The sequence below is a fragment of the Bubalus bubalis genome, chromosome 5 (genome assembly GCF_019923935.1).
Source record: "Bubalus bubalis isolate 160015118507 breed Murrah chromosome 5, NDDB_SH_1, whole genome shotgun sequence".
Classification (NCBI taxonomy): Eukaryota; Metazoa; Chordata; class Mammalia; order Artiodactyla; family Bovidae; genus Bubalus; species Bubalus bubalis.
The window spans coordinates 125,392,394-125,413,478 of NC_059161.1; the positions used below are offsets into that span (position 1 = coordinate 125,392,394).

A 21,085-nucleotide genomic window follows, 5' to 3' on the forward strand; every position below is an offset into this window, starting at 1 on the left:
CAGGGGCTGGGGTGTGCGAGGAACGGACACTGGCTGCTAACAGGTAGGGGGTTTCTTTAGGGGGTGATGAAAGTGTTTCTGAAGACAGTGGTGACGACTGCCCAGCTCTGTGCAGATACTAAAACCCACTGAACTGGGAATTCCCTGCTGGTCCAGTGGTAGGTCTCTGTGCTCTCACTGCTGAAGGTGCAGGTTTAATCCCTGCTGGGGGAACTAAGGCCCTACAAGCATGGCCAAAAACAAAACAAAACCCCACTCACTGACTTGTACACTTTGAAAGGGTGAATTTTATGGGTATGTGAAATATATCTAAATAAAGCTACTAAAAATGATGTTAAAAGAGGTCCCTCATGTACAGAACTTACACTGGGGGAGAATGGAACAGACAAGACAAATCAAAATTTCATGGAAAGAGATGCTGCAAAAAAGAATAATAAAATAAGGTAATGGGACAGAAGTGACTGGTGGGACAAGGATTTAGCTGGGGTGCTCAGAGAGGCCTCTTAGAAGAGGGCATGTCTGGCTGAAACCTGAGTGAGTAGAGAGAGCCAGTCATCAAGTGGGGAAATGCCTTGGGGCAGAAGGAGCAGCGGAGGAGAGGCCTCAGCTGGGAACCAGCTTTGGCCAGTTCAGTGGCCAGAGAGCCAACAGCGTGGCGGGCACACAAATAACCAGCGGGAAGGGAGACTAACGGGGTCAGGAGGCCAGCGGGGCCAGAGCACGCTGGGCCCCAAGGACTCCATTTAGTTCCCAAGGATCGGAGTGGGAAACACGGAGAGTGAGGTGTGGGCAGATTCCAGGTGCCCTGGAAACTGACAGGACAAAACTCGGCAAGCGATGGCGGCGTCAGGGCTGCACTTCATAGTTTGCCAGGGGCTTTGCAGCGTCCTCAGGGCTCCTGTCAAACAGGGCTGGAAAGGCCACTATTTGAGCCAGGCAGAGGCCTCAGCGGCCCGAGCACCAGCAGTCTGCTTTAAGGCTGAGTCCATTCTCAAGAGCTGCTAGTCCCCCCGGCCAAAGCGCATCAGAAGCATCTCTTGACAGCAGGGTTGGAACTTGGAGCCCTCCTTACAGAGGTGGCTTAGTCCAAGTCCCTGGCTGGGGCAGCCCGACTCCAGGACCAGTGTTCTGCCTGTTTTCTCAGCACAGCTTCTGGAAGCTCTTCCATCTCCAGCCGCCATGCCTCTAAGCCTAAACCCCACCCTCACCCCCTCCCAGTTCCTCCCAGAAGCCTTCTCTGAGAACAGGAAGGGGTTAAAACTTCTCCATCTGACTCTTGCCCTGGCTCTCCCCAGAGCTGCTCAGGATGGGAACCAAGCACTGAAGATGGGTGCCAGCCACTGGTCTTTGGGGAGCATGGTCCTTACTTGCCTGTTGGGGTTCTGTCTCCTCACACCCCTGTCCACTGTACCAAAGAGACAGGTCTGCTGAGGACACTTGGAATCAGCACTCGTGGCTCGTTTTGCAGCCAGCCCAGGCCACCATCCCCTCCTGCTTGGACCATGACAGTGGCTTCCTCGCTGATCTCCCCACTGCCACCCTCAGCTCCCCTCCCCTGTCCATGCACTCCCTTCTCCCCATCACAGACCCCAAGGCTGCCCATCGCCCTGAGCCTCACATGACATGGCAGACCTGCCTCTCCAAGCTCAGACCTTACACCCTCCCACCCTCTCACGATCCAGCCACCCTTCAGTTCATCACACACAGATACCTCCCGTTCTGGGGCCATTGAGCCATCTGATCCATCTACACTTCATGCTCTTCCCTGCTCTGCACAGCTGGCTCCTACCTCGCATTCAGATCTCAGTGCCCCTTGCCTGTCACCTGAAATCAGTCCTGAATAGTCACTGGAAGGACTGAGGCTGAAGCTGAAGCTCCAATACTTTGGCCATCTGATTCAAAGGACTGGAAAAGACCCTGATGCCAGGAAAGACTGAAGGCAGGAGAAGGGGTGACAGAGGATGAGATGGTTGGATGGCATCACCAACTCGATGGACATGAGTTTGAGCAAGCTCTGGGAATTGGTGATGGACAGAGAAGCCTAGCGTGCTGCGGTCCGTGGGGTTGCAAAGAGTCAGACACAACTGAGTGACTGAACTGAACTGCCTGTCACCATCCACCACTAACTGAATGTCCTGCACCACACTAATTGTTTCCATCTTTGTTTGCCTTGCATCACAGGATACCCAGTGCTAACATATAGTAGGTGTTCAATGAACATTTGTTGACTGAATTAAGGAAGGAGAGAATGATATTGAACCGGCGCTGTGTGAACAGAGCAGAAGGCGCTTGCCCTTATGGAGCTCACAGTTCAGTGTTTACCAAAGTTCACATATACTGTCTAGTTCTAGATGAACTAGAACCAGAGACCATGAACCAGAAGCCACACATTGACAGCCCATAGGTCAAATCTGCCCCACAAATGTATTTTATTTGACTCATTTCTTTTTCTTTTTTTAAGCTGAAGTCAATGTTTAAAAACTGGTAGGTTTCAAGGAATGCTCCGGCGGTTCAGTGGTTGGGACTCCAAGCTTTTGGTATTGAGGGCCTGGGTTCAATCCCTGATTGGGGAACCAAGATCCTGCAAGCCACACAGTGAAGCCATAAGTAAATGATAAAAATTGGTAGATTTCACACACAAATTTCGATTTCCAGTTCCTAAATGGATGAAAGTGGCACCACTGGGTTTCTGTGCTTGAATGACATGCTTGCCACTGGCACTGTAGATAGTCACATTCTCCACGCCACCCTCAATTTCCGAGAGCTGCCTTTTGTCACTGAACTGACATTATAGTTTTCCTTATAATAATAATAAAAAAAAAAAAGTCAGCTCTGCATTTATGCCTCTAGCAAAAGTTGGAACAGGAAAGACTGTGTCACATGAGTCAAGAAACATAGGCTAGGGACTTCCCTGGTGGTTCAGTGGTGAAGAATCTGCCTGCCAGTGGAACACTGATCCACGATCCGGGAAGATCCCATATGCCATGGAGCAACAAAGCCCGTGGGCCGCAACTATTGAGCCTGTGCTCTAGAGCCTGGGACCCGCAGCTACTAAGCCCATGTGCAGCAGCTACTGAAGCCCGAGCACCTAGAGCCCGTGCTCCACAACAAGAAAAGCCACCACAACGAAAAGCCCAAGCAGCAACAAAGTCCCAGCACAGCCAATAAATAAATAATTTTTTTAAAAAAACAAACATACGCTATTCATCCATTCAATAAACATTCATTGACACCCACTATGTGCCAGGCACTGTTACAGATGCTGTAGATACAGCGTGGACAACACAGATAAATCTCTCTCCTTCCCAGGGCCTCATTCTATACACTGGGTACACTGGAGAACTTTCTTTCCCCAAGTGAAGACATCTGAGTTCTTCCCCCATAAAAAGGACTGCCCGTGTCCAGCATTATCCATGAAGACTTCATCAGAGTTTCCACAAAGTCCCTACTGTGTCCCAGCTCCTGTCAAGGTCTGGTACAACCAGGGTGCTCAATAAACATTTATCGGATGTCTGAGAGTTCAGGGTAAGAGTTGACAAGGTAAGTGTGGGCTGTGGGAGGCAGAGTCTTGGGAAAGGAAGAGGAAGGGGGCGAACATTAATGCCCCTGCCAGATCTCACACCATCCTCAACACGGCCCCAGGAGTTAGACAAGGGATTCTCAGGTCACAGACAATACAGGCTGGAAAGGAAAGCTCCTCCGCAGGCCAGACTCCCAGGTTCCAGGAAGGTGTAGAGGAGGAGGCCCATCTGGCCCCTAAGTCCACCCTTTCCCCACCAACCCAGGGTGTGCTCCACAGAAGTTCTGTGGGGGGATGTTAAGGGCCTCTGGAACCTCCCTCTTAAAAAAACTACCTTCTTTCACTACATGCCTGAAAGTCCACCATAGGCAGGCTGCTCCTTTTCTGACTCCTGACTTTTGAACTGTGTGAATTCATTTATCAGATTCATTTCCTCCTAATCTGTTTCAGCAAACATTTAATATGTGAGAAAGGTGTGTGTGTGGCCGGGACTCTGAAATATTAGTTTATTTTACATGGTGGAAGCGAGGGGAGCTAAAAGAGGAAGGGGTCCTATCCCCTGCCCTTACTAGTCAGCTGGTAAGAGAAACCCAGTGGCCCAAGCGTCACAGTTACTGTGCCTCACAGAGGCCACCAGGCGCTTCTGAGGAGGGCGGGGGGGCTCCCTCCAGGAGGCTGGGCCTGGGGACTGGGCAGGGCATGGTGAATGGTTGGAGTGAGGGTCCCAGGCTGAACCTGAGCCCTGGGTAGGACACAAGCTCTTTGCCTGCCGTGGCTGCAGCCAGGCGAAGGAAGCTGGTCCTCCACCATCCGCTCCCCTCCAGTCTTGCTGCACCCGAAATCGGGCCATCTGGGACAAAGTCGAGGGCTTTGGGGGTGGGGCGCGGGGTAAGCCCCAATGGCTAAGGCGCTGGGGTCTTTCGGGAAGGCGGCGGACTCAGAGCGCTTTAAACGACCCTTCCTCCACGAAGCCTTCCACGCCTGCCCGGCGGAAAGGCGGGCTCTCGGCGGCCCCGGGCCCGGCGGGTGCTCTCCGCTTTGTATTGCGGCCGGCGCGTCCTGGCCTGCGGGTCCACCCGCCTGCGCGTTCCTGCGGCCCCGCGTGCCATTCCGCACGGAGCCGGCGACCAGTCAACACCTCTGGGCTGAGCCACGAATTGCTCAGCCAGGCCTTTGAGGCCCGGGGCCGCCTGGGCCCAGGCCCGGTTCAACAAGTGTGGGCCGGGCCGCCCAGTCTCGCCCGACGGCTTCGCGCCTCCCCAGGCGCCCGGGGCGCGCCGGGCCCCGTCGGGCGAGTTTCACTTCATCACCCGCGGAGCGTGCGAGCGCCGGATAACGTTGCCCCTTCCCCTCCCTCCCCTGCTCGTCTGCTCTCTCTCCGAAACTCCGGTTGGCGAACGCTAGCCCTCCCGCTGGGCGGCAACCAGGCCGGCCCGGCCCGGCAGCCGGGTGCTCTGCTCCCGCCCCCGCCCGGCCACCCCGCCCAGGCCGCGAGGCCACCTCACCGGCAGCGGAATGGAAACCGGTTCGACAGGTAACAAATAGGTGGGTTGTCACCGTTATTTCCCAACGCATGCGCCGTCGCTCCCCGGGCCACTCCAAGCTAATTAGCTCCGATCACCCCCTCCCCGCCCCAGCCACCAACACACACAGCCGCGAGCCAATAAAGCGTGAACCCGTCCGGCCGGCTAGCACTTTAAGACTCCGCGAGCGGCCGCGAGGGACGCCAGTCGCTCCGGGAGACGCTTCCCCGCCGCCCGCTGCACCTGGAGGCTGCAGGGGACCTCATTGGGACCGGAGGACGCAACAGCTCCTCCGAGCTGAAACGGGCGCGCGCCGTCCCGGGCACGGCCTCCTGGCGGAACGCGGGGCGCTTTGGCTACTTCTTCTCCGACCTACTCGCCTCTCCACCCCGGCCGCCCCCCGCCCGCCTCCAGCCCGGCCTGGGAAAGGTGGGACGACTCCGGCTGTAGTTGCGGAAGCGGCCCGTGCCGCGCGAGGAGGGTTCGAAGATGCCCCGCGCGTTTCTGGTGAAGAAGCCGTGCGTCTCCACGTGCAAGAGGAACTGGAGCGAGCTCCCCGACGAGGAGCGCGGCGAAATCTACGTGCCAGGTGAGGCGCCCGGCCAGCGCGCCCCGAGCCCAGCGCCGCTGAGAGGACGCCGGGCCCCGTCGAGCGGGCGGCGTGCGGGGCGCCGTGGCGCAGAGCCCGGCGGCCGGCGCAACAGCGGCGCCCGATTTAATGTTTAAGCGGCCGCGGCCCCGTTAGCCCGCGCGGGCGCGGCCAACCCCGGGCGCAGGAGGGAGGGGAGGGCAGGGCGGGCGGAAGGAGCAGCCATGTGGGGGCGGGGGTGGGCGCGGGGGGACAGCGGTTCCCAGGCTCTGGCGGGGGCGCGCGGGCCCGCGTGGGGCCGCCCTCCCCTCCACCGGCCCGAGCCGCGGCGCAGGGGAGGCAACGGGGTGTGTCACCGCCCCGGCGACCCTCCACTCTCGCGTCGTAAATCCAGAAAGCCGGGGCTTTTATGAGGCGGGCGGAGGGCACTGGAGCGGTGTCACTTTGGGGGAGCCGGGAGCGAGCTGGAGTTTGGGCTGAGGTTTGTGCAAAATAATGCAAGAGAAGACCCAGAGCGTAGGCCACCTTTATTGCTCTCTCCGTTACCCCCACAACGCGGGTGGCCAGAAGGTCCCCGTGGGGGTCGGGCAGGCAGGGAGCCCCCAGCCGTGGGGAACGCCAGACGGCCGGGAAGTCGCCCGGCTGCACCCGACCAGCCCTTAAGACAAAGGTGAGATCGGGTCTCACCTCGGTTAGAAACGCGCCTCCTTCAGGCTCGAAGAGGACACCAGTGAGCTGAAGGGGGGTTTAAAGAACCCATCCCACAGCCAGGGACCAGCTTGGGGGAAGCTGGGGCAGCCAGTTTATTGTCGGAAGACGCCTTGACAGCGTCGGAGTCAACTTGGAATGAGTAACCCCAGTTGTTTCTTGCCCCGGCGACATCTTCCTTGTTAGCCTTCTGTCCGCCCCACCCCCAACAGAATCTTAGGTCGGGAGCGAGCCGGTTTCCTTCGGAACTCCCCCTCCCCAGGCCTGGGGGGTGGGGCGAGGGATGCGCTGAACACCCTGCCCAGCGCCTCCAAGGGGGGAGAGGTTGTAATTAACCAACCGACTTTGACCCTTGATCTGCAGACTCCTCGGCACCGCCCCAGGCCTTGTAGGCAAGTGGCGAAATGAGGGCGGTGAGGGGCCCTGTGAGGGCTCTTGCCTCAGTTTCTCTCCTGAATGCATGGTTGGAGACAGTGAGTGGATAGGTGGCCTGACGGATATCAGGATCCTATGGCCTAGGGTGCTGGCAGGGTGTTTCACAGCTTAGCCTTGTCTCAAGCTCCTTGGTCCCTGTCTACAGCCTCCTTAAGACCAGGGCATGTTCCAAGCCCTGATGATCCCAGTGGGGAAACTGAGACATCAAGGGAAGTGAGCAGGCCCAGGATTCTCTGTGCGGTTTCTTGCTTCTCCAAGTTCCCCAGGGAGTTGATGGTGTTTCAGGTCCGGAAGGGGTGAGGGTGAGGGCCACGGGCCCCCTTCCTTGCTCCTGCTCCTCCCTCACCTGTGTTTGACTTGCTGCTTAGCTGCTCCTTGGGATCTGATAAACCGAACTTGGACTGTGTTAAAGGTGAGCGGAGCCTTGCTGGAGACTCAGTGTGCTGTTATTTTTAGTTTTATTTCACATCCCAATCAGTAACAGGTCATGTGTTGACTTTTACAAAGGACAAAGAAATTCCGCTTGTTCAAATTGTTGGCCGCCTTGTATCCTAGTGGTTTTCCCCACCGCAGTTCTGGCGGCTGTGGTGGGAGTGGCGGCGGCGGCAGGGGTACCTACACCCAGGGGCAGGCCCAGCAGGTGCGAAGGAGGGCATCTGGATGTCTGTGCCACCTGCTGCTGCTGTCCAGGTGAGGGGAGCTGCTCAGCCTGCAGGACCACCCTGGACGTAGGGTGGGGTCTGACCTGGAGATGCAGGTGAGAATTTGCCAGGCAAAGTCCTGTGGGGTCAAGCAAAGAGTAGAAGTCAAAGAACTGACTTTTGCCCCTCAAAGCCATGTGGCCCACTAGCAAGTTTTCCCACAGTTTTTGGAAATGAGAAAGCGAATGTTCTCGGGCTACGCTCGGGCGCCTCAGATGGCTGGAGAGTGGGGAGTGTGTTTTGTGGTGGCCTGTCCCCTGACTGGGCCATTCCATCACCAGCGGACCGTGACCCCAGGAGCCGGCTGGGCACGTTTCCTTCACCCCACCCCACAGACTCAGCACGTTGTGACCAGCTAAGCATTGACCCCGTCCGGTCCCCCCGGGAGAGGCACTGGGAGGGCTGGGGAATGAAGCGTTTGAGGTCTAACCTTCCCACACCAGACCTCTGAGACCCTCAGAGCAGCAAAGAATGCCTGGAAAGAAGGGCTTTACTGCCTGAAGGGTCTGGCCCCTGGCCTGGCAGGTCTGACTCCAGGCCCCCAGCCTCTTCTCTGAGGTACAGTTCTAGAGGTTTCCCACCCTCAGTCCCCTGGCCTCAATCTCTCCCGAAAGCTGAGGGAAAGGCCCAGAGGTGGGCACAGGGGCTGGAAGGCCGTGGGGGTGGGAGACGGTGCCACTCCTGCTGGGAGCATTGAAAGGGCTCATGGTTAAGAAGCCCCCTCTTTGGGCCCCCCTGGCCCCCATCTCCCTGGCATTTCTCCTATTGTGTCAGTACTGACTGTGGGAGGGCTGCTGGTTTCTTGAGGATGAACTCAGGCACCTGTACCCAGGAGCTAAATTCCATCTCCTGGACCAAAGAGGAAGCTCCGGGAACAGACAGGAACGCGGATGAAGCGGGGGTCCTCCTGGCCCCTGCTGAGAGGAATAGGCAAAGGCTGGGAAGGCCCTGGAGGGGCAGACCGAGTCTGGAAGCTGAAGCACACGCGCCAGCCATGAGTGTCCCAAGGCCTCTCCCCTCTCCCCAGCTTGGGACACAGCGTCTGTGGGCCCTTCTGCCAGTTCCCCAGCATGTGCCCTCCCCAGGGAGGCAGCCAGGCTGAGGTGGGGTCGCCTGGAGCTTCCCCAGCCTGGCTCTGATTAGGCCGTGCGGGTTGCTGGGCAGCTCTCTTTCCGGGCCCGGCGGAGATAGGAAGGCTGAGAAAGTCAGCTTGGGGCCCCAGCGTACCCGTGTGGGGGTGGGACGGAGTGGAGCTGGGGTGCGATTATGCCTCTGCTGGTAATTATTCTAGTTCCTGGGAAGGGTTGGCAGTGAGGTCTCCGTGGAGCAAGGCTGGGAAGGTAGGCAGCCAGCCCACGGGTGGGAAGGGTGGGCTCGGTGGGCTTCCTGGCTGTCCCATGGGGTGCCGTCACCCAAGCTGCCCTTGCTCTTTGTCCCTCGCTTGGGTGACCTGAGGCAGAATCCTGCCAGACTGTTTGTCCCAAAAAGAGAGCAGGTGAGGACGAGTCCTCTGGGCACAGGGAGGACAGGAGCAGAGCGTGGCCATTGTTGACGTCAGGCTTCCTCTTTAACTCTGTTCACTCTCAGCCGGGGTTGTGTGGCCTGCCTCCCACAGGGGGCTCCCCGTGCTGCCCTGGGAGGGAGGGTGGGCAGCACGCAAATGCTGCCCAGTCCCGCGGTATCTGCCCGGGAGTGAGGGCTGGGGTGCGCCGGGTGACCTGCACTGTGGACTCGGTATGAAAAACGGTTGGCGGAGGGGGAAGGTCCCGCCTGAGGGGAACACTTGGCGTTCACAGAATGGGAACCACAGGCTGAGAGACAGGCCCGTTGTGTTTGCAGGGCTGCCCACTTCGGGCAGTTGGCTTCACTGGCTTCCTTTGAGGCCCTGCTAGCTGACCTGGGGGCGGGAGGAGACGGGTGCGGGGACCCTGCCCTTCCTGATGAGGGTGCAAGGCCGCCTGACAGCCGGGGCTGTGCTGACGCTCGGGGCTCCCTCCGCCCCGGTTCAGGGCTGAGCTGAGCCCCGACCCCCTCCCAGGTCGGCGCAGCCCCAGCCTCTGGGAGGCAGAGGCTGGGTGTCCTCACGCCTCCTTTGGCTGCTCTGCCCAGAGAGCCTGGCCCTGGCCTGAGGCCTTGGATGGGGAGGACCCAGTACCCTGTCTGGTATTTGGGCCAGGAGCTTGAGGTACTTGCTGAAGGCCGAGGAGCAGGGAGAAGGCCTTTTGAGGGGGTAGAGGGAGCTGCTCTGAACCCCTCATCCAGGTGGAGGCAAGCTGGGCAGACAGAAGGAAAGCCCTCAAACACCTGAGGCTGCGGGGAGAGGACCCGGCTGGCGCGGCCTGGCCACGCTCCTCAGCTGTGGGTGGGCGAAGAGTAGCCACAGCGGAGGCCACCTTGCCGGAAATGTCTAATTAGGGGACAGAGAGCAGCACCGGCAGGACCCAACCAGTTCTGCTTCCTGCGACTCGGTGACACCCAGCCATAGGAGCGGCACGCGGGCGAGCACTCCCTGTGCGTGCGGCGGCAGCGGGGACACGCTCCTGGGGGTGGCGGGAAGACAGGTTTGGCGGGACGGGTGGGAGGAGGTGAGCACCCCACCCTGATGGCCTCACCTGCCCCTGGCTTGGGGTAGAAGCGGCGTGGAAGCAGGCCAGGCAGGCCCGCTCCCTGCCCTGGCTCCCCGGCACTGTCATTTCGGGGTTTTCTGTGGAATGAGAGAGGCATGCACTGGTCCCTCCCCAAACGGGCTGAGATCTCAGAACCCTGGCCTCGGACACCACCCCCCAACTCTGGTGGAGCAAGGGAGCCAAGAGTGACAACTCACTGGGGTGCAAACCGGTTAACCCTTACCTGCTGTCACGCCTCCGTCTACTGCTCCATGTGCAGGCGGTGTGGCCCGGCTCCAGCACTGGGGAGCCTCGCTCATGCTACCCGATACTGAAAGATAGAGAGAGTAGAGGTTCCTATTTATCTCTACCTGGATTGAGAAATGGAAATTGTCATCCAGCTTTGAATTCCCAGGCAGGATCTCCAATAGCCATGTAAGCTGGCATCAGCTGAAGCTGCCAGCTCTCAGACACGCCCGCCCTCAGCAGCCCCCATCCCTGTGGGAAGACTGGAGGGACCCCCAAGAGCTCCGGCCTGACATCCAGCCGCCCAGGGCTTGGAGAGAGGCCAGGCCGGGGCCAGGCGCTGGTGAATCAACTCCCAGAATGAGGTGGCTCATTAGAATCCCCGAATGGACAGACGGACGGCGCCAGTGCCAGCCGAACGGGTTTGGGTGTCAGGCAAGCCCATTCTTCCCCCGTCAGACCTTTGTTGTGCTTTGAGGGGGCGAGAGCTGGGGCCTCTCCCGAAACTGGGGTGCCTCCACAGCTGCCTCTCCTCCATCAGTGTGTCCTCCGCCCCCTCGGGTCCCGGCCCTCCGCCTCCAGCCTCGCCCGCTGCGTCCTGTCTCACCGGCCAGGGGGCAGCGGAGCAGGGGTCTGTTCATGGTTCTGAAACCCTAAGTCCACTTCCCGAGTCCCCTCCCGGAAGCCCACTCATCCTTTCCTCCCTGTGCCCCTCTTGAGTTTTCCTTCTGAGGCTTGGAGAATGTTCCTGGCTTAGCCTCTCTGGGGGAAAAACACTAAGTTGACACATTAGATTGTTTGCCTCGTCTCTGGGGGTGTGAGACTCGTCTCTTCTTTGTCACTCGGGAGACCTCCCCGCCTCTCTAGTCGGGACGGGGTCCAAGCCCCCATGTGTGAGGTGTCTGCTCGCTGTCGCTGGTGTCAATGCCCAGGGGGAGCCCAAGCCCTCTAGGCGCCACCGTGAACTGAGCTTGGAGCGGTGAGGAGCGGTCCCTGCTGCGGGGGAGGCTTGCGTCACAGGCAGGCAGGCTGCCCAGGAGACTGTTAGGCCGCATCCACCTGCTGCTCCCTGACCTCCTCCCTGCTCCGCCCCACCCACCTGTCTGCCTGCCAGGCTCGGCCCACAGGAGTGGGGAGCCTGGAGCCCCAAACAGCCGCAGTGTCGGGGACAGACCGGCCCGAAGGAGGGAGGGGTTAGGACCACCCCGTTCCCCACAACCAGCGGCTGAATCTGCCTGGAGGAGAGGCCCTGAGTGGCCCTGACCACCGGGACCCTTCTGGGGCCGCGATGAGTCCCGGGACCCCGGGCCTCCCATGGTGCCCTTTGTCCCTGTGGGAGCGTGGATGAGGCCTGGAATCCAGGGGGACTGGCCCAGGTGGGGCCAGCAGACAACTCAGGAGGAATAATTGGTAGCGCAGGTTTGGTCCTCCCAGTTCCGCTAAGACACAAATTACTCAGCGGGCAGGCCTGTGGGCCGTGGCGCTTGGCTGGCGTCACCTGTAATTACCTTAATGGGGTGGGAGGGCGGTGCGGCGGGCAGTGGGCTGGGGGCAGCCCTGCTCTGCCACATGCCTGCGAGGGGCGGGACGGTGGCTCGCGGTTCCAGCCAGCTCACTGCCAGGGAGCCGTCCTGAAACCCCACAGAGTCCCCTTTTCTCTTCCAAGCCCTTCACCTGGCTGCTCTTCTTTTCACAGTCAGCCTGGGCTTCTGTCCGCCACAGCCCTACCAGGAACCAGAGCCATCGGTGGCCGAACCCCCTTCTTGCCCCCTGGCTTTGGACATGAGCCTTCGGAACTCCAGCTATAGCGTGACCCCCGGGCCCTGCGTGGTGGCCCAGCTGCCCTCCGAAGACATGAGCCGTCTGACAGGCCCGCAGAGCAGAGACCACGGCTTTCTGCGCACCAAGATGAAGGTACTGACCCTCACAGTGTCCCTGAGGCCCAGGGGCACGTGGGTCCACATGGGTCCCACCCACGAGATGTGGCCCAAATGAGATTGGGCAGACTGGCTTTGGATCTGGGTCCATATTTCTACAGATGTGAACCTCCCTGGGGCATAGACAGGGTGGGAAAGAAAAGTGAGTCTGAAGTGAGAATGCCATGCGTTGGGGAGAAGCAGTAAGGTGCAAGAGATGTCCAGCCCTTTGGAGTCCTTTGTGGGGTTGTCTAGTTTTGTTTCTGGCCTTGAGGGGAGGCAGCCCTTATACAGAAGTCCTTGGAAAAGCGGGGAGGTGTGAGCCCGGCTCTGCACCTTGGCCTGGCCCGCGTCTCCGCTGCCTCAAGAGTGAGGTCTGGGGTCTGCTCAGTGGTCAGCTGTCCCCCGAGGCGTGTGCCCAGCAGTCTCTACCTCGCCCAAGTGTACGCTTCCAACCCAGGGCCTTGCATCTGGGGCGGGGCCTGGTGAACCCGGGTTCAGCAGCCGAGGCAGGAAGAAGCACAGGGTGGCGGAAATGGCCCTGCTTTCCAGGAGCATGAGGCCTGCATTCCTGAAAGTGCTGGAACCTGGAAGCACCTGCCAGTGGTGATCTAGTGGAAGGGCTCTCACGGAGCTTCCTGTGAGCCAAGAGACTGGAGAAAACTGGCAGGGAAAGGCTGCTCCTCCTCTCTCACCCGTGGAGGCTGGGTGTTGTAGCCCGCCGGGAATCACCAGGAGATGTGCTGGGTGGCTGACAGGGGAGCTAACACGGCGCCCCGATCCCCAAGGGCCTCTCCTCCCAGCCCTTGAGTCCCAGCAGCTAGGGAGCACGTGGAGGGAAAGCAGAGGGCACGGGACTGTAGATGAGCCAGAGAAGTGAGTCCTGACCCCAAACAGCTTGCTCAGTGAGCAACACAGCCTTTACCCGGTGCCAGGGGCAGCGCAGGGCCAGGCGGTATGGGTGATGGGGGGGCACCTCGGGCCCGGGGAGCTCAGGCAGCGTGGCCAGCGACGAGGCCACCATGAAGCACAAGCAGCCTCTGAGCGTTCAGAGCTAGGGCCTGGAGCCCACATCTCCACTCCTGAACAGGCCTGAGGTGTTCCACGGTTACCCTGAAAATGAAAAACCTTTATAAAGAGAGTCATCAGGGTGGCAAAGGGACCCAGACTAGACCATGTCAGGCTCAAGAAAGGCCGGGGCTGGGCTGGCCCGTGAGGCGAGGCAGCTCTGGGCCCCCAGCAGTGGCCTCAGCCTCGGAGGGCGGCGCGGAGACCACGACCACGTTGTGGAGCCTTCCCCGTCCTGAGGCGCAGACTGAGAACTGAGCAGCAGCTAGAGGATGCCCAGGCTCAGCGAAGCGGGGCTTTCTGCCAGGGATAGTTGCCCTCTTTCTGTCGGGAGCTGGCCGGCTGTCTTTAGAGACGGCAAAGAAGGGCCTCGCAGAGGGACTCAGGAGCCGGACAGGAGACTGACCGAGGACCCAAGGCGGCTTCCGGCCCCACCACCCCATCTCCGGGAGCCAGCGGCCCAGAGGTGTGGCCCCTGGGTGGGCAGCGCCCCTCCTCGGGGCCGGGGGCTGGCGCAGTGGATCTTCCCGATCTGCCACCTGCAGTCCCAGCTCCTGGGTGTCTGTCACACACACCGCCCTCGCCCACAGGTGACGCTGGGGGATGGTCCCAGTGGAGACCTCTTCACCTGCCACATCTGCCAGAAGGCCTTCACCTACCAGCGCATGCTGAACCGCCACATGAAGTGCCACAATGACGTCAAGAGGCACCTCTGCACCTACTGTGGGAAGGGCTTCAACGACACCTTCGACCTCAAGAGGCATGTGCGCACCCACACAGGTGAGAGGGGCCCGCCCCGCGCGAGGCCCAGCAGCTGTGCGGCCATGGCGGGGGGCTGGGGCGTTCGGGGCGGACGTCCTCGTCCCCTCCGTCGGGCCGCTGGGGCTCCTGTGCCCCAGAGCTGGGTCCCTGACGCCCGCGCTGCCCTCCCCGCAGGCGTGCGGCCCTACAAGTGCAGCCTGTGTGACAAAGCCTTCACGCAGCGCTGCTCTCTGGAGTCCCACCTCAAGAAGATCCACGGTGTGCAGCAGAAGTATGCGTACAAGGAGCGGAGGGCCAAGCTGTACGTGTGCGAGGAGTGCGGCTGCACGTCCGAGAGCCAGGAGGGCCATGTCCTCCACCTCAAGGAGCACCATCCCGACAGCCCGCTGCTGCGCAAGACCTCCAAGAAGGTGGCCGTGGCCCTGCAGAACACCGTCACCTCCCTGCTGCAGGGCGCCCACCACGTCTGAGCGGCGGCGCCCCGAGAGGGTGGGGGCCGCCTCCTTGCTGCCCCGCCAGCCCGCCCTCTGCGGCTTCCTGCCGGAGCACCCAAGGACAGGCCTGGAGCTGGCCACGCGTGCTTGCTCAGGCGGGCACTACTACTGACCTCTGTTTGTATTTGCACTGGTGTCTTTGAGCAGAGGCCACTCTGAGCCTGGGCAGACGTGTGGGGCAGGGTGAGGCCGGGACTGCCTTCCCTGTGGAGCAGCTGAGTCCAGAGATAGGACTTCCTTCCCAGACGAGGTATGGGAAGGTGATTCTCTCGTCCCTCGCCTCTGAAGCCCTGGGGCAGGGGCAGCTGTTTCCCTGTGGATGGCAGTCGGGTACCCTGACAAAGGACACCCTGGCAAACGCCAGTGGTGGAGGAGCTGGCTTTGGCCCACCCGGCTGTGTTCTTCTTGCTCAGGGCTGCAGGGCTCTGCTCGTTGACAGGGAGATGCACACGCGTGTGCACAGCCGTGGACGTGCGTACACGGGAGGCCTTGCCACGTATCACCTCATTTTTAGGAAATCAACTACTGGTGCCAAGGAGGTTTTATTTCTTTTTTAAAAAGATGACAAGTGTACAGATATTAATATATTTTTGGTGCCGATGGCGACTGCTTTTAAGAGAGGATGGAGCTGGCTTTTCTCCTCCCCACGCAGTTCTATTTATCCTGGACATTTCACACCTCCCCTGTGCCTCGGCTGTGGGGTGGCCACCCTCACCCACCCTCATCTTTCCCAAGATATTTAATCGAAGACTTCCCTCCAGCCCTGGGGGAGGGTGCACTGCGCCCCGTTCTCTCCTCCTGATGGGACAGCCCATCACAGCTTCTGCTCTTCCCTCCTTAGAATTCTGCCTCCTTCCTACATCCTTTCAAGGCCAGCCTCTGGGTGACCGAGAGCCCCCTGGCCTCCTGATGACAGACCATGGGTGGAACAACTCACCATTCCAGAGGCTGAGGGTTTGTCTGGCTGGGGCTGTGGGGCTAAGACCAGTGGTGGGGTTATGAGTCTGTGATGCGCCCAGGGGTCCACCGCTGGCAGTAACAAGAAGAGTGCAGGGCCAGGCTGCGAGGTCTGCTTTTTTCCTGGCTGAGTCAAAAACCCTAGGACAGGAGCAAAAAAATGGGACAAAGTAATAACCAAACACATCAGAAGCTTCTGGAGGGAGGACAGTATGAGATGGTTAACTGGTTATCTTTGTAGCCTTTTTGCTGTTTTTCTAACGGCAGGGTTGGTCCTTGAGCCCCTGAGAAGGGAGCCACCCCTGCATTAGAAGGACTCGGCCAGGCTCCCCTGGCTTTAGCCAGGTTTCCTACTAAGAACAGGAAAGGGCTGTGGGTCAAAAGGGAGAGACAGGCAGGGGCTGGAGCTAGTCTGCCAAAGAATGAGAAGGCAAACTCGAAAGAGCACACAGAGCAGGTGGAGCCGCCCTGCAAAGCCAAAGCCCAGGTGGCCCCAGCCTTGGCCTCTCCTGCAGCATCCACCCAGCCTGGGATGCGGGAGGGGACCTTCTCTGACACAGCTCGGAATGTGTGTGGATGGTTTTGGAAGAGTCTTGCTTCATTTTACTCTAGAGCCTGCAAGAGCTGCTGTATTCTGGAAGTTGTAATGTATAAAATAACTTTCTCTGGAAGTTCTGTCTTGTTTACATGTCTGGATCCCTGTGTTTGTTGCCTGGTCATTGTTCATCTCTGTGTTCCTTGCCTCTCCAAGGAAGTTGCAAAGCTCTGTGTTGTCTGTTTTATTTTATAACTTTCCCCTCAGCTAGCAAAATAAAAGAACTGTCATTTTCTGTGTTTCAGTGTTTTTGTTTTATAGGCCTTTTTTTCCCTACCTACAAGGAAATTAATCAAAACAGTGGATACATTCTATTCAAAGTCTTAGCCTTTTACAGGTAGCAGTGGCCCTCAAGTCAAGACAAGAACCTGCTCGATTAAGTGGCCTGCCCATGGTCTAAGCGGTCAGTGCCTGCTGACCCGAGGGCCCCGTTCTGTTCTCTGTGGTGGCCACAGGGTCCAGTCTCTTCCCCATACCCTGCCAGGACCATAGGAGGAAGAACCGCATTCCCTAAATAGTAGGGCATGAAGTTCTTGTCAGTTCTGGGTCAGACACATAGCTGTGGGGATGGTCACACCCACACAGCCTTTGTTCCAGGCCAGGCACGTTGTGTATTAGCACCCTTGACCTTCCAGCCACACTCTGGGATGGGTGCACACTGCTGATGGGGAGGTTGGCAGATGGCATGGCAACTCAAAGTAGAGGGAAACTTAGAGATCACCCGGCCGTGCCCATCACCTACCTAGGATCACTGCGGAAACCTGATCGCTCGGGGACCCGGGTGCCTGAGTGCCCGTTCAGTGTTCTTCCATCACAGCCTCGCCAGGGATGGAGGAGGCGGCTGCCAGGCCTGGGCCCTTGGCATACGTTCTGGGAGAAGGGTTGGTAGCCCTGGTGCAGTGAGGAAAAAGGAAAACATTGATCTGACCTCCACGGCTCTTCTGTGTGAAGGCAGAGGGTGGGCCCTTGGAAGGGCCCTTGGCCCTCCCTGGGTCTCTTTAAATAGCCAAGCACAGAGGATTTCTTTTTATCTCTAGAAGCCTCCCAATGTGAAAGGCAAACCAAATCCCATTTTTCCGTGTCCCAGGATGAGCAGAGCCCATTGTCGAGGCCCAGATGATTAACTGCTATGTAAACTTTAGCAGGAGCAAGATTTCCCGGAAGCCAGGGATGGGGGTGGGGGGAGGGCTCCCTCTGAGGCTCTGCTGTCTCCCCCTCCTCAGCAGGGCTCGGGGGTGGGACACCACCCGACAAGGTCAGGCCAGGCGGTCACATTTTGAGGGCCCGTAATGATCTCTGGCTTCTGCAGGATGGCTGCCGCGTGTGAGCCTCCCCGGATGGGGAAAGAGGCCGCAGCCAGGCAGAGGGGAGAGATTAACGCAAGTCAATGTATAACTACAGCCAGACGACCAATGACCAATGCTGTGGGACCCAAAAAGGAGGCTTTTGTGTTTGAAAGAGTAAAGATTTCTTGGAAGAGGTGGGGTTCAGCTGGGCCGGAAAAAATGGGAGGGTCTGAAGAGAACAAAAGAGGAGGGAAGGCGTTTCTGGGCAGGTGAGGGTAGGATCAGACCCAGAAGAGAGGAGGTGTGCGCCTGCGCTGGGCGGAGGTCCTCACCAGTCCCATTGCCAGTCCCGACGCTGTCACTCATTCAGCCACACCACGGGTGTTTTTTGAGCCCTGCGCAGGTGCCAATAAGAACTGGTAACAAAACAGGAGAGACAAAAGAGCTGGCTGGGACCTAGCAAGACGTCTGGTCTAAAGGAGGATGGAGGGAGAGTCCGATTTATACAGCTAAAAGCAAAGCAACCAAGTGCAGGGCAGAGGGAACTTTATAACACCAGGAAGTGTGGTGAAGATTTAGACTGTATATTTGTATGCATTTTCTAATGTTTTTACAATGAACATATATTATCTTTTATAATCAGGAAAAAATTAAGTTATAAAACAATTCGGGGCTTTTAGTCAACTTGAAGTTCAACACGTCACTGGGGATGGAGCTGCCCAAAGGAGTGCCAGTGTGACCCTGGAGTCAGTGGGGGCGGGGAAAGAGCAGAGATAGGGCTTCCCTGATGGCTCAGATGGTAAAGAATCCACCTGCAATGGGGGAAAACTGGGTTCAATCCCTGGAGGAGGGCATGGCAACCCACTCCAGTATTCTTGCCTGGAGAATCCCCATGGACAGAGAAGCCTGGCGGGCTACAGTCCATGAGGTCCTGGAGAGTCTGACACGATTGAGCGACTAAACACATGGGACTTGAGGCCCAGCCCTGTCTCTGACTGCCTGTGGGGCCTTGGGCAAGAGACTGAACCCCTCAGTTTTTCATCTATAAAATGAGGTGGCTCCCCAAGTTGAAAGGTCCGTTCTGTCCTAACGACTTCATGTCTCGAGGCCCCCATCTCAATAAAACCCTTGAAGAAACTCACTGACAAACTGCGGTGGAGGAGGTGCAGAAGGCCGAGAAGGTTGTCCTGCAAGTGGGGGAGATCAACCACACGGCTGCCGACTTGAAGCAGGGGGAAAGGCTCATTCCGGTGGATCCAACGGGCAGAACCTGGGCAGAGAGGGGAGCATCAGAGGGACGCGGGCCCCCACTGCGAGGAGCCCTGGGGCAGCAGCTCAGGAGGGAGGCAACCCCAGGGAGGGTGCCTGGGATCTGCTGACTGTTCCTGGGAAGCCATTTGTCAGGAATTTCTGCAGGGACTCAAGTTGAGGGGCTGAAGGCTAGACAGAATAATCTTCAAGACTTCCACCCACGGAATTCTAAGAGGTTGAGCAGTGGTCAGGACTTCCCCTGCGGTTCAGATGGTAAAGCGTCTGTCTACAATGCAGGAGACCTGGGTTCGATCCCTGGGTCGGGAAGATTCCCTGGAGAAGGAAATGGCAACCCACTCCAGTACTCTTACCTAGAAAATCCCATGGACGGAGGAGCCTGGTGCAGGCTACTGCCCATGAGGTCGCAAAGAGTCGGACACGACTGAGCGACTTCACTTTCACATTCATGACTTCCAAGCCCCAAAAATGAGAGTGAAGAGAATGGAATGGAAAAGGAAACCCTGGATGGGGAAGACCAGCTGGGAGCCTGGGCTTGGGTGGTTTTGCCAAGAGAAGGGCTCCCCTGGCTGGTCCTTGGGGCCACCCAGGAGGAGCCCACTCCCTCAGGCGGGGGCAGTCACCTGACCCAGGATGTCCCACCTTCTTCACGTCCGAGACCAGCCTGCCCTCTGTACTCCTCATCCCAGCCCGCTTCCCCAGTTCCTAGAGTCTGCTTTGAATTTTTTCTTTTTTGACCGTGTTGCATGGCATGCAGGATCTTAGTTCCCTGACCCCCTGCACTGGGAGCACGGAGTGTTAACCACTGGACCGCCAGGGAAGTCCGCTAGAGTCTGTCTGATACTCCATCTGTCAACCTACCAGTCATCTCCCTCAGGGACGGCCCTCCTTGTCTGGCAGCCCCTTGCCCCCAGGCGGCTGGCTCGCTGACACGTTGGGGCTCAGGTCCCACACCAGCACTGGAAGGGACGTGAGTCAGGTGTGAAGATTTTGGCCCTGGCCCAAGTGGGACATGGACAATGACGTCTTCCAGTTTCTATTTCCTGAAAACGTAAGAGCTGGGTATCAAGCGATCCGTGTCCTCTCTTCCCCACGTGTTCTCTGCACAGAAAATGAGGGAGACGACTTCTACCCTATCAAGCTTTCACAGCAGGACACACATCAGGCATCTAGAAACACGCTCAGAGATGTGAAGGGCGGGGAGCCGGCTGCATGGTGCAACCTGCCGAACCCTCAAGCAGGAGCATGCAACTGTCCACAGAATTCTCTGGTGACTTAACCTTTGAGGGCGGATCGCCTGCCCCCCACCCCCCACTCCCACCTCCACACAGAGGAAGCCAGGGCAGGGCAGCCCAGGGCAGAGAACAAGTGAGTGAGCTCTGTGTCCAGCCTGCGGGTCCACGCTGCCCGTTGGTGGACAGACGGACCATGGCATTCAAGGTGGGAGACCAAACCGGGAGAGGCTCTGGGCACTGAAAGATGCCGGTGTTGCTCACTGCTGAGCCTGGCACTCCTGAGGCCACGTCACCGGCCCTTTAATAGCAGCTAATCACCACTGGCATTTATTGAGCTCCTACTACACACCGCGCTGCGCTTCCCCTCTGACATCATTGCTAACCACGACAACAACTCTGGGAGGTGGCTATTATTGTTCCTATTTTTAGACAAAGAAATGGAAGCTCGGGGAGATGAAATGCCTTGCTCAGGGTCACATGGGCTCCAGTCTGAGGCCTGACTCTCAGGCTGGGACTCCTGTCTCTCCAGCCCTTCACGATCAGGCGGTGGGAGAACCTTTCCTCTCCATGAGCACCTACTCTGTGCCGAGCCCTGTGCTGAAGCCCTGGGGGTGCAGGGGGATGCGGTCCCTGCACCCCGGGGTTCACCTTGCCCTGGGGGAGCCGCACTAGAGCATAAGAGCCAGGGAGCAGGAAGGGGCGACCCCATGTCAGCAGAGCTGGGGAAAGAGAAAGGTGGGAGAAACCCTGACACGGATGAGCCCCCACGACTGCCTGTCTGGTGATTTGTGCCCTAGCCCCAAGGTCTGGACTCTCCAGATGAGAAACCGCACCTGCGTGCTCAGTCACGTCTGACTCTCTGCAACCCCATGGACTGTAGCCTGCCAGGCTCTTCTGTCCATGGGGTTTTTTGGGCAAGAATACTGGAGCGGGTTGCCATTGGGAAAGTGATGCCTAGAAGCATTAACAGGAGGCCAAGTTCACAGTGGTTACCCTGCGGAGCCACCACTGTGCAGGCACCTGGCTGGGGCCTCCCAGCCTCTCACTGATGGGTGTCACACTGTATTCCTATGCGTGAAATGCATGAAAATATAAGAAAAGAGGGTCCCAGAAACTCCTAAGCCCAAAGGTCCTCGGTGAGAGACCAAAGGGGCCAAGGGTGTCGGGGTCTAGCT

The 21,085-nt window shown here is 58.7% G+C and overlaps 1 protein-coding gene and 1 long non-coding RNA gene across 4 annotated transcripts in view; one reads left to right on the forward strand and one right to left on the reverse strand.

Annotated features, from left to right (window-relative positions):
• The first annotated feature begins 4,940 nt into the window (after positions 1-4,940).
• On the forward strand, positions 4,941-16,359 carry OVOL1 (ovo like transcriptional repressor 1). The gene is made up of 5 exons (XM_025286678.3): positions 4,941-5,065; positions 5,158-5,632; positions 12,025-12,242; positions 13,903-14,092; positions 14,249-16,359. Exons 2-5 carry the CDS (start codon positions 5,533-5,535, stop codon positions 14,542-14,544), a joined length of 804 nt encoding a protein of 267 aa, XP_025142463.1. The 5' UTR covers positions 4,941-5,065; positions 5,158-5,532; the 3' UTR covers positions 14,545-16,359.
• The window catches only part of LOC102395836, a 42,167-nt gene continuing 28,298 nt past the window's right edge, over positions 7,217-21,085 (reverse strand). For 2 of the 3 annotated variants that reach the window (XR_006551416.2, XR_006641130.1), the window contains exons 3-8: positions 18,549-18,676; positions 17,739-17,822; positions 16,863-17,011; positions 15,506-15,666; positions 10,327-10,413; positions 7,217-7,555 (exon numbers count right to left, since the gene is read on the reverse strand). This is a non-coding gene — a long non-coding RNA (uncharacterized LOC102395836). Of the gene's footprint in view, positions 7,556-10,326; positions 10,414-15,505; positions 15,667-16,862; positions 17,012-17,738; positions 17,823-18,548; positions 18,677-19,536; positions 20,029-21,085 lie in introns of those variants that run through there. The other variant, XR_006551418.2, reaches the window with a different exon arrangement.